Source organism: Tachyglossus aculeatus, chromosome 9, assembly GCF_015852505.1.
Source record: "Tachyglossus aculeatus isolate mTacAcu1 chromosome 9, mTacAcu1.pri, whole genome shotgun sequence".
NCBI lineage: Eukaryota > Metazoa > Chordata > Mammalia > Monotremata > Tachyglossidae > Tachyglossus > Tachyglossus aculeatus.
This window is the reverse complement of record NC_052074.1, coordinates 53,973,780-53,988,287: the sequence shown is the minus strand read 5'-3', so window position 1 is coordinate 53,988,287 and position 14,508 is coordinate 53,973,780. Positions and strand designations below refer to the sequence as shown.

Here is a 14,508-nt window from a genome sequence, read left to right as displayed (position 1 = left end):
GTCCATGTCCCACAGTCTTAATCCCCATTTTACAGATGAGCTAAATGAGGCACAGAGAAGTTGGGTGACTGGCCCAACTTTAGCGACTTGTCTGCTGTATGAGAAGTGGAGGAGCCAGGATTAGAACCCAGGTCCTTCTGCCTCCCGGAATCATCAATCAATCAATCGTATTTATTGAGCGCTTACTGTGTGCAGAGCACTGTACTAAGCGCTTGGGAAGTACAAGTTGGCAACATATAGAGACAGTCCCTACCCAACGGTGGGCTCACAGTCTAGAAGGCTCGCATGCTCTATCCACCAGGCCATGCTGCTTATCTAGGCTACGTTGCCTCTCTTATGCTTCTCCTTTTCAGTCAATTGGTGGAAATTACTGAGTGCTTACTGTGTGAAGAACACTGTACAGAATAGAGCATGATGATGTCACGCGTATGCCATTTTGTAGAAATACACCAATTTCTCCTGAACCTAGCGTGCTTCTCCAGGGGAATTCCAGACAGCCATTCGCATTTGCTCCAGAGTCACTGCATTCCCCTTCCAGCCCCTCTGAACATGGGCGCCACTTCCAAACCATAGCACTGAATAGGTATGTACATATTTATTACTCTATTTATTTATTTTACTTGTACATATCTGTTCTATTTATTTTATTTTGTTAATATGTTTGGTTTTGTTCTCTGTCTCCCCCTTCTAGACTGTGAGCCCACTGTTGGGTAGGGACTGTCTCTGTATGTTGCCAACCTGTACTTCCCAAGCACTTAGTACAGTGCTCTGCACACGGTAAGCACTCAATAAATACGATTGATTGATTGATTGATTGAAGCACCTTAGTTGGAAAAAGTTCAACATCATGTACATATCTATTCTATTTATTTTATTTTGTTAGTATGTTTGGTTTTGTTCTGTCTCCCCCTTTTAGACTGTGAGCCCACTGTTGGGTAGGGACCGTCTCTAGATGTTGCCAACTTGTACTTCCGAAGCGCTTAGTACAGTGCTCTGCACACAGTAAGCGCTCAATAAATATGATTGATGATGATGATGATGATGAAGGGGCAGGAGTAAAGGTGGAAGGAGACTACCAATTCTGTTGTATTTTACTTTCCAAGCACTTGGTACAGTGCTCTTCATACAGTGAGGGCTCAATAAATACCCCTCAATGACCGATTGAGACTGGGCTCTGAAAGTACTGAAAGCCCCCAGGGTCAATCCCTACCAGAAAATGGATAAATCCAATGCTAACCAGACTGGCCAGTATAAAACTGAAGAATAGCCACTGTACGTTTGTGTCCCCTCGAGCTGCCTACCATTATCATTCTGATAAATGCTGTAAAATCTATTTTATATATTAAAACTTGATTCTGAAGTCAAAATTTGCATGCTCCTATTCAGGCCAAATTAAAAGGCACAGAAGCTGAATCACAACCCAGATTCAGCTTAGATGCCTCGATTTTTACTGGGTTGGCAACTTAAAATGAAATACATTCCACTGCACAATATCAAGTTCAAGAAAGTCAAGAAATAAAATAAAGGTATATGCCCGCTAGGCTCAAGTGGAAAGATCTCAACTGGGAAGCATCTTAACCAGTTGGAATATCCGTCTTCTGCAGCTCTGACTCACTTTAAAACTCAAATTGGTTTGGAAATAGGGAGGCCAAAATTAAGAAAAACAGTAATACATGAAAGCAATGACAGGTTTTGTGGACACACAATTCTAGCTTCTGAGATTGATAATGACAAATCTATTTTCAGTCAAGTCACTTAAACAAGTAATATTTGAAGATTTTAAACTTTTTCTTTTCAAAATTACCCAAAGCTTCCCTCTAAAGCACACTGTCTGGTAATTAAATTGTATGACAATAAAAGTTTCTACTAATACCATAAAGATGAAGGAAAATAAATTTTGAGGGGCGAATCCAAAAATTTTAGAAATGACTTAGCAATATCAACTTCTCCATTGTCACGTCAGGATGGCTAAGAGAAAATGAGGTAGGACAACCACCAACTGAATGGGGATACTGTATGAATACGGGAGCTGAAGGCTGGAATCTGGCAAAATTTGCAATACAGTTAATCAGAGTACACAATCTTTCATTCACCATTCAAAAGAAAATGCAAGATTGAAAGCTGAATATTTGTTCTGTTAAATGAAAGAGAAAATCCTACTCACACCGTCTTAGGAAACAACTGTTGTAACAGGCAGAACAAGGTTCTGTACTACTAAGGTGAAATGAGCACGGGTTTGGGAGTCAGAGGTCATGGGTTCAAATCCCGGTTCGGCCAATTGTCAGCTGTGTGACTTTGGGCAAGTCACTTAACTTCTCTGTGCCTCAGTTACCTCATCTGTAAAACGGGGATGACGACTGTGAAGCCCCACGTGGGACAATCTGATCATCTTGTATCCTCCCGAGCGCTTAGAACAGTGCTTTGCACATAGTAAGCACTTTACAAATGCCATTATTATTATTATTAATATCATTATTATGAAATGCTCAAAAGAGTTTGCAGCAGGCTGAGTGAAAAGATAAGGCTAGTTCAAATTTCTTTTCTACAGCAGTGTCCCTGAAAATGGAGTTTGCCGCCAATGACAACAAAAGATGTTATGGCAGGATCCTGGAAAAACTGGAAGGTATTACTCATTCAAAATTTTCCCTTAAAGTTTCAGGTGAAAATGATATTTCTATTTCCCTAACTACAGTACAGGGCAATTTAATTAGGTACCCCATCCTACCTCATGAATTGAGTATTTCAAGTGGTGAAGTAATCGCTCCACAATTTGTATGCATGATTCTTTGATCTTTTAAAAATCAAGCAAATAATTTCTGATAATTTCATAAAATTATACCGTTGAGTCACATTATTGCTATTTAATACTTTTCTGTCTACTACGGATTTTACCAGTAGCCTCTGGACCCCATTCCCCTCTGGATCCTCTTCCTGATGCCGCAGGGCAGAGCGGTAATGACGGTGGGAGCCAGGGGAAGTCGGTCTTTAAATTTAATGCCATGAAAACAGGCTCAAAAATTATGATCAAAAAGTACAATATTGGAAGTCTCACCCAGGTAGAAAAGTTTACCCATTTTTGACACTACGCACAGTCTCACTCCTCTTAGTCCTCCCTTTATAAATTGGCATGACTAAAGCACATAAATGTTCTGACCTCCACAGTGAAGAAGTCTCTTGTGATTAAAAAAAAAAAGCTCAATTTGTAGTGGTTTCTCTTTGGGATGGGTTCAGATCAATTTTTCTTCACAGAATGAAGAGCCTGAATGGTATAAATAGCATTTACTTTGCCTCAGTCAATGCAGGATTGAGGAAAGATACAAAATCTATCTAATAAGGCAGTATTGAGGAAAGATACTGAATAATAATGATGGCATTTATAAAGCGCTTACTACGTGCAAAGCACTGTTCTAAGCGCTGGGGAGGATACAAGATGATGAGGTTGAGCCTCCCCCACGAGGGGCTCACAGTCTTAATCCCCATTTTACAGATGAGGTAACTGAGGCCCAGAGAAGTTAAGTGACTTGCCCAAAGTCACACAGCTAACAAGCGGCAGAGCCGGGATTTGAACCCCTGACCTCTGACTCCAAAGGCCGTGCTCTTTCCACTGAGCCACGCTGCTTCTCAAATCCATATAATAAGGCAGTTAATGTGATTCCCAGAGCTACATTTGAAGGGCAACCTGAAGTCTAGGTTTTCCTGATAAAACGCACTCAACTGTGGTAGTAGTAAGGTAATGGTATTTACTAAATGCTTACTATGTGCAAAGCCCAGTATTAGGCATGGGGGTAAATTTAGCTCCAATATTGCCCCCGCCCAAACAGGCTCACAATTCAACCATAGATATGTTCCTATGGCAAAATGTGTCTATTATTTCATATGGCAGATTTGTAACTTCTTGTTCAGAAAATCTGGCACGTTATTTACTGGAAAGAAGCAGAGCTTAAATTTCAATGCAAAAAAATGTAGAATTCCATTTTAATATCAGAGCAATAGCATTGCCTATTCCCAGGTACTGAGAACTGTTCTGTTAACATGTATATATGTTTGTACATATTTATTACTCTATTTATTTATTTATTTTACTTGTACATATCTATTCTATTTATTTTATTTTGTTAGTATGTTTGGTTTTGTCCTCTGTCTCCCCTTTTAGACTGTGAGCCCAATGTTGGGTAGGGACTGTCTCTATATGTTGCCAATTTGTACTTCCCAAGCGCTTAGTACAGTGCTCTGCACATAGTAAGCGCTCAATAAATATGATTGATTGATTGATTAACATGAAAGCAGGGTTCCTTTCAATGTTCCTGATACAGGTTAGAATTTCATAGCACGGTGCAAGACGAACAGCGGATGATATTAGAATATCTTAATCATCCTGTGACAGCAGGGAAAAAGTAAACGACAGTATTATGGAGCCTTCTGGTTGGACAGTACAATTTTTAAAATGAATCAATGTAAATAAAATTATAGCCCACGTTCTAATCCAGACTGCGGAGCCTCTGGCTTTCTACCCTAATTGAAGTGTTTAAGCGGCTACCCCTCAGTGCCAGACAGCAGATGTGGGAACAGGTCTGTTTATGCACAGTGAGCGTGCCACAGAGGAATCAAAAAGGAAAGCCTCACTTTCCCAAGCACTTAGTACAGTGCTCTGCACAGAGTAAGTGTTCAATGGGTATCATTGACTGAAATAAGCAGAAAGAGAGCATCTCTATAACCAGGTTAAAGAACAGGCACTCCTCTAGAAACATTATTAAATGAATTAATCTAGAAAACTGGTTGGGGGATTGTTTTTTTTTCCAATTGCGAGAGTCTTTCTCCGGAGTCCGGTTAATAAAGCATACATAACATCCCTGTAAGTTAAAACCCTGCATGGCTGGAATATGGGGCTGGATCTGGTCCATGCCTGGTGCCCAATTTGCATCAGAAATTGTTCTGGACTCAACAGGGAATGGGGGAGGATTCACTTCCACTTTGAGCTGCTGTGCGGAGTGGTTGAGCATTTTCAAGGGCAACCCTGCATTTGTGGAATGGTAACCCTCCAGCTGCCCTAACCTGAAACATTTGAACCAAAAAGGGCTTGACTTGGCACCAGTCTGACCTGGCCAAAATTCCTCTTGGACCCACAGTGCTTGCATATGTCATTCCCATGATTGTGCCTTTACTTGCTACATTTTGGCATGCACTTTACCATCTAAACCTTTCTCTTCCTCACGCTCAAAATAAACAATGTCGTAAATAGTCCTAGGGTTGCCTTTACAGATTCACACTGGGGAAGGGGAAGAATGTGATGCCCAACTGTTGAATCCATAGCACTGTTTGTAAGTGGATCTGGGGACGGGGAAGTGGGGGCCTGCTGTTGCTGATGACGCTGACTGCCAGCTCAAAGTTGCTTTGTTTTCCTGGGCAAGTTGCTACCTGTTAAAGAGCTGCAGACAAGACAACTGGGCTCCATGCAAATTTGTAGTCATCATTTATTCAACGTATATACTTATCCACTGTCTATATGACCTTTAGATGCCTCAGTCATTGCTATCAGAATTGTATTGCAAGCATTTAGATGTCAAGAATACCACCAATTTGGTGATGATGATAGCTAAAAAGAATCCATGATCCCTGCCACTTTAAATATAAAGGAAGAGACGAGATGGATGCATCAAACGTGCAGGAAGGGACTGAAATTAAATGGTTATTCTAGAGAAGAGGCTTCAGAAAGAGCACGGATGGCAAGAAGCAGAATTAAAAACAGCACCATGCATTGAAAAAAGCCAGTTCAATAACGTAGCCAAAAGTACTCTTTATATATGCACAGTGTGAAAGTGGCTGGTAGTCACAGAGGAATCATTTCTGCCCCAAGGAAAAAAATCTCACTAGCGGTAGCATTGTCCTCACACAGAAAGGAAACTTTGTGGTTAGAAGAGTAAATAACAGAACAGTACTCTCTTTTGACATACTACATACTCGTGAGTCTCTTCACGCTTTTTTATATTGAATTCCACCAGAATTCAAGCTTTGCTTCTGTTCTTGATTACCAGTATTTCCGCATTATCACTTGTTTCATCTTAGTTTATCCAGTTCCAGTTTCCATTTAAATCAGACTGTTGAACTGAGGTACTCCCGTAGAACATCAATTTCAAATTTCAGAGACTGGAGCCCTGGTAGCAGCGCACTGCCTCGACCTTCCAGTGCCGCCGGGCCACACCAATCAATCAATCGTATTTATTGAGCGCTTACTGTGTGCAGAGCACTGTACTAAGCGCTTAAGCGCTTACACACCACCTGGGACCCATGCTTCCTTCCCCCCGGGTCATCCAGAGGGATTTCCAAAGTGCCTTAGTGGAGCAAGGCCAAGAGAGACCAATCAATCAATCAATCGTATTTATTGAGCGCTTACTATGTGCAGAGCACTGTACTAAGCGCTTAGCACTGTACTAATGCAACGCCAATGCAACGGTAGCATATTGCCGCTGATTTCAGAACACCAGGAAGGCTGCGACTGTCAAAACTACTGGACTGTGGACAGCCGGGACCGTGCAGCGAAAGGGATGAACCTGGCTCCTTCAATGGCAATGTTTGGGTACGTTTACTGTGTTTGTTGGGGTCTCTGGGTCATTTTGCCTTCCTGTGTTCAATCTCGCCTCATGGGCCCATGCCAATCCCCTAGTTCCGACGGAAGCCCGCTGAAGGCAAAGGATCAGATCTTATTTAGCCTCTGCTGAATTCTTCGCCAGAGCTTGGTTCAGTGCTTTGCACCCCATAGATGTTCAACACCCACTGAACGAATGTATACGTTTCAAAGGCATAAGAAACAAAAAAGGACATTTTAGAATTTCGATGTGTGAAAATTTACTCGTGAATAGCAGAAAACTGATACTGTTGGGCTACCAGCCTCAAGCCGATGGCTTCTTAGACAGAGTGGGACTAACGATATAGAAAATGCATCATTTTACTACGGACATTCATTCCCAAGAAGACATTAAGAAGGCAGTGAACAATAACCAAGCATAACATTTTAAGCATTTATTTTCCAAAGTGTCTGGAATCAGAGAGCTACAACTTCAGCAAGAAGAGCATTATGAATAAACTGTGCCAAACAAATGTGTATACATTACTGTCATATCACAACAATGAAAATCATTGTGGGTGACCTCCTGTTTCCTACGAATGCCACAATTTGCATTCTTAAAACCAAAATAAACGACTATCTTTCACCTTTAGGCAGCCATTTCAACATGAAATACTGCACTGTCCTCTACAGTGAACAGATGGAGGTCATACAGAGGATGTGTTTTTTCCAGTAAAAAGCACTTAGTGGCTTCCCCCGCTCCCCAGGTCTTGTGTCTTTTCAGTAGTGGCTGAATGATAAGGTATAGAGACAGGAGACAAAGATAAGCCTGTCAAACTACAACAAAATATTCCCTTCAGAGCTGCCTTCTGAAGACAAGATGTAATCATTATTTCAAGATGTATCAAACACACTGATGTGATGTTTTTACATAGTTCCTCTACAGTCACCAGAACTCTTCTTTAAACTCATTCTTTCTAAGAATATGGTATTTCTATTTTTTTCCGAGAACATACCTTTACGAAGGGGTTGGGGCATTGTTAAGATCTGGATGAGCAATAGGGACGAAACATCTCTGAAAAGCACTGGCACCTCTGGTTGTTCATCACTGCCCAGTCTGAAAAATCGAGACTAAAATCATTTTTGACACTGAAATCCATCTTCTAGTTTTAAAACATTTTTCATTTCGTGAATTTGATCATGGAGTTAAAGACTGAATTCCAACAGCATACATATCTCCTATGAAATAATAACCAGGGCCCTATCATTAACTTTTGTCCCAGTTTTCTTATGATTCTAGAGTCCTATGAATATACTATTTGTTTTATGTTTTCTACCATGGAAAATGTAATCTGGAAAACAGTTTTATATTATTTTTATAATGAAAACAACTAACATTCCAATGGTTTAAGTGATATGCCATCAAACACCTCTAACATTCCTTTGGTAACTGACATTGGTAAAAATAATCCAAAGTATAGACTGTGAGCCACCTAGGGAATAGGGACCATGTCTAATTACCACTTTCATATTCACTCCTCGTGCTTAGTGCAATGCTCTGCATATTAACAACTTACTACTACTACTTCTTTATACTCTTCTATTTCTCTTCAGCTTAATAAAAAAAAATCTAATGAACAAATGGATCTTTGAAAATCCAGAAGCTAAAATTCAGACTGTTCACTAGAAACTTGGGCAAACGAAACTATTACCGCTGCCAAAATTGGTAGGAAGGTCAAACTAGCTGGCCCAATTTTTGAGAAAATGAATATTAGCTATGATTTATAGTCAAGGGACACTGGAAAAGGTACATGATGTTGAACTTTTTCCAACTAAGGTGCTTTAATCAATCAATCAATCAATCGTATTTATTGAGTGCTCACTGTGTGCAGAGCAGTGTACTCAGTGCTTGGGAAGTACAAGTTGGCAACATATAGAGACAGTCCCTACCCAATAGTGGGCTCACAGTCTAGAAGGGGGAGACAGAGAACAAAACCAAACATATTAACAAAATAAAATAAATAGAATAGATATGTACAAGTAAAATAAATAGAGTAATAAATATGTACATACATATATACAGATGCTGTGGGGAAGGGAAGGAGGTAAGACGGGGGGATGGAGAGGAACAGTTACCAAAATTTTAACAATTAATAGCTAATGGAAGAAAAATATTTTTCAAGTTTTAGAAAGTCCAATTACTGTTGTTGGGTTTTTTTGTGTGGTATTTGTTAAGCACTTACTATGTGTCAAGCACTGTTCTAAGTGCCAGGGTAGATACAAGTTATTCAGGGCAGACACAGTCTCGGTCCCACCTGAGGCTCAAAGTATAGGTAGGAGGATGAACAGGTACTTTCAGCCACATTTCACAGTTGAGAAAACTGAGGCACAGAGAAGTTAAGTGACCTGCCCAAGGTCACATGGTTACTAATAATAAATTGTGCTGTACTTTAAAGCAACAGAAGGATGACCACCTGGATTAGATTTATTGGCCAAAAGTGAAAACAAATTGCTCTTGATCAAAAGATTTGAATAGTTGAAAGTTTTTCAAAATTTTAAAGTTACAGAGCATCAATGCTAAACTAATTTGGGGATAATAGTGATAAGATCTGATAAAAAAAACACAGGAGCTTTGCTGTTGAAGAACTTTGCATTGAGAAGAAATTGCGTGGTTATACTTATACCTGTGGATATGAACAACTGTTTCTTCTGACACCGCACTGCATTCTACCCAGAAAGATGTGCACTGTTGGAAGAAGGCTCCCTAATTCTCCTGCCATATTCTTCCCAAAATGGGTAATGAAAACACATATCACAGCACAACGAACTGTATTCATTTAAGTACAGCATTTTTCTTTATGAAATCAGCTAATATTAGGGAGAATTTAATCAGCAGATGGAAAAGACAAATTGTCATAATAGTCACATCACTTTTGAAGAAGGAACTAATGGACAGGAGGGAAATAGAAAAAGCAAACAGGAAAACCTTCCTAAGGGAACCTCAATTCCCAGAAGACAAAAGCCCTACATTCCCCAGCAACATCTGGAAATGGAAACCAATCAAGAAGGTGAAGTCTTGTTAAAATTCAGAGCTTCTCTTCTTTTCCATCCCTGCCTGCCTCCTGAGATAGATCTTGCCAAGTTCTGGGTAGGAATACCCCTCTTTTTAGAATTTTGTCTAAGAAATTTGTCTGTACGATCATAGGAATGTATAAGTTAGGGATCATACATATAATGTGTACTTGACTTTAGTTTTCCCCTTTTTCTCTTTTTGCACTTTGAAATTAAACTCTTTTGTGTGCTTTAGGTTTGAATATTTGGAAAGGGAAGGTCTAATAGCATGACTGAATTTCCCTGAGGCTCCTCTCACAGTCATTTTGAATTTCTAATTAGAGTCCTATGGCTATAAGACCTCACTCCAAGATATCTTAAAGGGCTAGGAATCTATATAGGCCACAGGCACCACGTTAATTCGTAACAAGTCAATCACTCTCTGTCTTGCCAATCACACCCTTACACAAGACTAGGCCTCACGAGCGGTAGAAACCATTATATGAATTTTTAATTACTAACATTTTTCTATGATATTATTTAACTTCCCTGATATAGCTCTAGGAGAATTAAGTTACTTTCTATCTACATCAGATGGTGCGGTACGCCTTGAGGACACTCACATAACTTGCACATGATTTCAAAATATTTGTGACTGACAAACTACGCCATTTCATGCTTTTCTCTCTTTTAAAAGGCATTCTCTAGGTAAGCACATAAGCATATAAATTCATAAGCCTTGCCACTGCTGAGTTAGAACAAAGGCCTATCCAGTCCAAAATCCAGTTTCTGACAGTAGCCAAAGGATATCTATAAGAGCAATGGTGATGATTTCCCTTTTGGGCATTCAGGTGGTTAGAAACGCAAAAAGACAATTAATAAAATTTGACTGAAGAAAAAAATCTCCCTCCCCACAGTTGTTCAACTTTCTTTCTTCAGGTGACAAGGATTATGAACAAAATTCTGGCACACCATCATAACCATTTGGTGAAATACCACAGGTGTGCACGTGGATCAAGAATACAAGAATACAGATAACAGCAGTTCTTGGCAAAATCATATTTTGGCAAAAGCCTTTGCAAATGGAGGAACAGGTAAACAATATTTGCAAAATTTATTCATTGCACTGTAATCTGAAGTAGACAAGACTTCAAATAAGCAATTTCTATAAAACCTAGATGGTCTACAGCTTTTCTTCTCAGTTTAAAAAAAATCTATTTCAGGCCTGTATTAGGCACTGCAGCAGATTAAGCACTTAAAAACTGCTATGTCATTCATCAAGAGCGCCACAACTTTTTCCATTATGACATTGAAACTGTACTTACAAACACTGTTTAGAATATGTATGGAACTTAAGCTTTACTCATACTTTGTTAATCCTCAATGCCTGTGAGAGAATTTGATACAAATGTGACCTTCTATCAGATTGCGCTACTGTATCACTTAATACTTTCCAAGCTAAAAATAGGATCCCTGATGCAGCTACAGCAAGCTCTCTGCAAATGAATCAAATATATCTAGGGTGCTGCAGTAGAGATATTTGCCTAGTGAATTAAATGTTTTTTAAATGTACTCGTGTTATTTAAAACCAGAAATTTCCAGAATTCCATGAATATAACAATATTAAACTGATAACATTAGTTTCTTGACAAATATTAGTGCTTCAAATATCCACCATATAGCTAGTATCCTCATACTTTAAATAATGTTATGCAAAAAAATTTTCTCGGATAAACTTGAGTTTGTTGACGTGTCACTGTCGTTCATGTTAGGAACATGAAGTGTGAAAAAACAGGCAGGGAGACTTACAAGTTGAAAATGACCAAATTGTAGGAGGATTCATTTGTTAAATACAAAATAGGCTGTTATATCCATTGGAAGTAATGCATAATATTGGTGTCTAATCATATTAAGCTTGATTAAATTTCTCTCCTTGGACCTCTCACACTCATGGACCTCTCATGTACCAGTGAGAGGTACAAGGACCGCTCACTGAATCCAAAGAGAATTAAGCTTGATTAAATTTCTCTCCTTGGACCTCTCACACTCCCGGACCTCTCATGTACCAGTGAGAGGTACAGGGACCGCTCACTGAATCCAAAGAGAATTTTTCAATTAAAAGCAGTATCTGTATAGTACAAAGTGAAGGAAATCTGGAAATAAAGAGCTGGAAATTACCTGGGAAGTAGAAGCAGAAGCCATGTATTATTGAGCACTCACTTGGTAGAGTGCAGAGTTCGCATTCTAACATGAAGACAAACCGAACATATGTAGGAAATAGTGATCAACTGAGGCATATTTCCCCGCACTTTGCAGCTGGCTGTAAGGGAGACTCAGGAAAGGGGTTATTTATCCCACATGACCCTGAAGGTAATTATCAGAGCAGGTAATTGTCTGCCTGGGTCTTCTGGGTTTTCAGAAATGGGGGATTATGCGGGGAGACAAGATCCTGCTCCCCTGCTTTTCCACTCCCCATTGTGTACTGGGGACCCTCACCTGTATATATGTATATATGTTTGTACATATTTATTACTCCATTTATTTATTTTACTTGTACCTACCTATTCTATTTATTTTACTTTGTTAGTATGTGTGGTTTTGTTCTCTGTCTCCCCCTTCTAGACTGTGAGCCCATTGTTGGGTAGGGACTGTCTCTATGTGTTGCCAGCTTGTACTTCCCAAGCGCTTAGTACAGTGCTCTGCACACAGTAAGCACTCAATAAATACGATTGATGATGATGATGATTTACAACTAGGTGTGGTCAAAATGAACAACTTACAAACAAGTATATGAGGGCTTGGGTAGAATTCATACAGCTAATCCTCAGTGCCTGTGAGGTAGATGGGCAGAATTAAGTCGGTACAAGCCAGAAATGGTTGATGGATTGTATCGCTTAGGGTGCGGGGAAGGTTTAATGGAGGAAGTGGCCCTTTAGGAGGGCTCTCAGTGGGGGTGAAATGGTGAAGAGCCTTGAAGTCAATTGTGATAGAACTCTGTTATCCTGTATTCTCCCAAGTGCTGAGTATGGTGCTCTGCACCTAAGTGCTCAATAAATACGATTCATTTAATTTGATCAACGTAGTAAGACTCATTAGTTAGTTCTGCCCGTATAATTCACTATGTAGCTTGAATTACCTGCAAAGATAATTGCCAAATCTCCCTGTGGCTACATAGATCCAGCCAGATGGACCAAAAGCTAATAGTAATGAAATATTTAGCTCATATGAGTTCCTCAATGTCAAGCAAGATCCCAGTCTTTCACAAAATCTAACTAGGATTCTCTGCATTTAAGAATAAAAAGGGTTTTCTAGTGAAAAACACAATTTTTCACTGGCACAAGGAGAATTAAGAGCTCTAAAATACCTACTGCATTTAGTCCTAGAGCCACAGGGGCTCATGTGAGCCCACTGTTGGGTAGGGACTGTCTCTATACGTTGCCAATTTGTACTTCCCAAGCGCTTAGTACAGTGCTCTGCACATAGTAAGCGCTCAATAAATACGATTGATGATTTAACAGATTTCCACGTAGGCACTCATTTGGGGATTCCCTCTCGATTTACGATTGAAAGATCTCTAATTTGTTAAGCTTTGTGACGAAGTCTAAGACGTAACCTTTAGGGCATCATTCCCGAAGGTGACTCCTTTAGCTTTCTTTTAGATGATCTTATGACTCTCACGGAATTTGTTAAGATTTTTCGTTCGCTTACTTTTCAAATATTATGTTTACAGTAAGCCACAGTAAGGTGAACGCCATGAGATAAATATCCTGGAAAAATTGACCTTCCCCTTTCATTCCTGATGGCTCTCTAATTCCTAGCCATTTCCAGACGTAATGGCCAGGACCAGGCTAGGGATCCAATGCTTAGAACAGTGCCCAGTGCTTAGCACACAGCAAGTGCTTAACACATACCATCAGTATTACCTATTTGATTGACTGACTCATTCATTTATTGAGAGCTTACTGTGTGCAGAAGTTACATATGGTAAAAACTAAAAGAACAATGGAAAGGAAAATAAATATGAGAAAAGAATCTGAAATACTGCCTACCAAATACGGGCACTGCAACTTCAAGGAATGACTTAAATACTGGTTGAAGACTAGAATAAGAACGAATAGTAAAAAAAAAAAAGCCATTTGACACAGTAATGGCTTTTCTGTCTAAAGCAAGAAGTGATGTGCTTCTTGTGATGTGAAGTGATGTGATTATGGTTGTACATATTTATTACTCTATTTATTTATTTATTTATTTATTTTACTTGTACATTTCTATCCTATTTATTTTATTTTGTTGGTATGTTTGGTTCTGTTCTCTGTCTCCCCCTTTTAGACTGTGAGCCCACTGTTGGGTAGGGACTGTATGTGTTGCCAATTTGTACTTCCCAAGCGCTTAGTACAGTGCTCTGCACATAGTAAGCGCTCAATAAATACGATCGATTGATTGATTGATTGATTGATGTGCAATTGACCTTAGCATATGAGAGCATCCCTTACTCTGATATCACTAAGGTTCAATCATTTTAAACCACTGTGGAAGACCCTCTCTTAGAGCTCCTAATAGAAGGCTAAATATTGAACCGCTAAGACCATCAGTTTTACCTATTCATTCCCGGGTCTTGCAGTCTAGCTCTCGCCCCGCTTTTGGCCTGATTTCCTGGCTTTACCTACCTTCAGGGGAACTCTTGGGGGAAGTACTGCTGCAATGACCCTTTCCTTCCTTTCTAACAGATCAATCAATCAATCAATCGTATTTATTGAGCGCTTACTATGTGCAGAGCACTGTACTAAGCGCTTGGGAAGTACAAATTGGCATCACATAGAGACAGTCCCTACCCAACAGTGGGCTCATAGCTAAATACCATCGCACTTCAATTCTGTGGGAGGCTAATCTCAAAA

At 39.6% G+C, this 14,508-nt stretch overlaps 1 protein-coding gene across 1 annotated transcript in view; it reads right to left on the bottom strand.

Moving 5' to 3' along the window:
* UBR3 (ubiquitin protein ligase E3 component n-recognin 3) overlaps window positions 1–14,508 on the bottom strand; it is a 152,716-nt gene that overhangs the window by 17,641 nt on the left and 120,567 nt on the right. Inside the window, exon 33 of the mRNA XM_038750895.1 lies at window positions 7,579–7,679. Coding sequence (XP_038606823.1) covers window positions 7,579–7,679 — 101 coding nt within the window. The remainder of the gene's footprint in view (window positions 1–7,578; window positions 7,680–14,508) is intronic.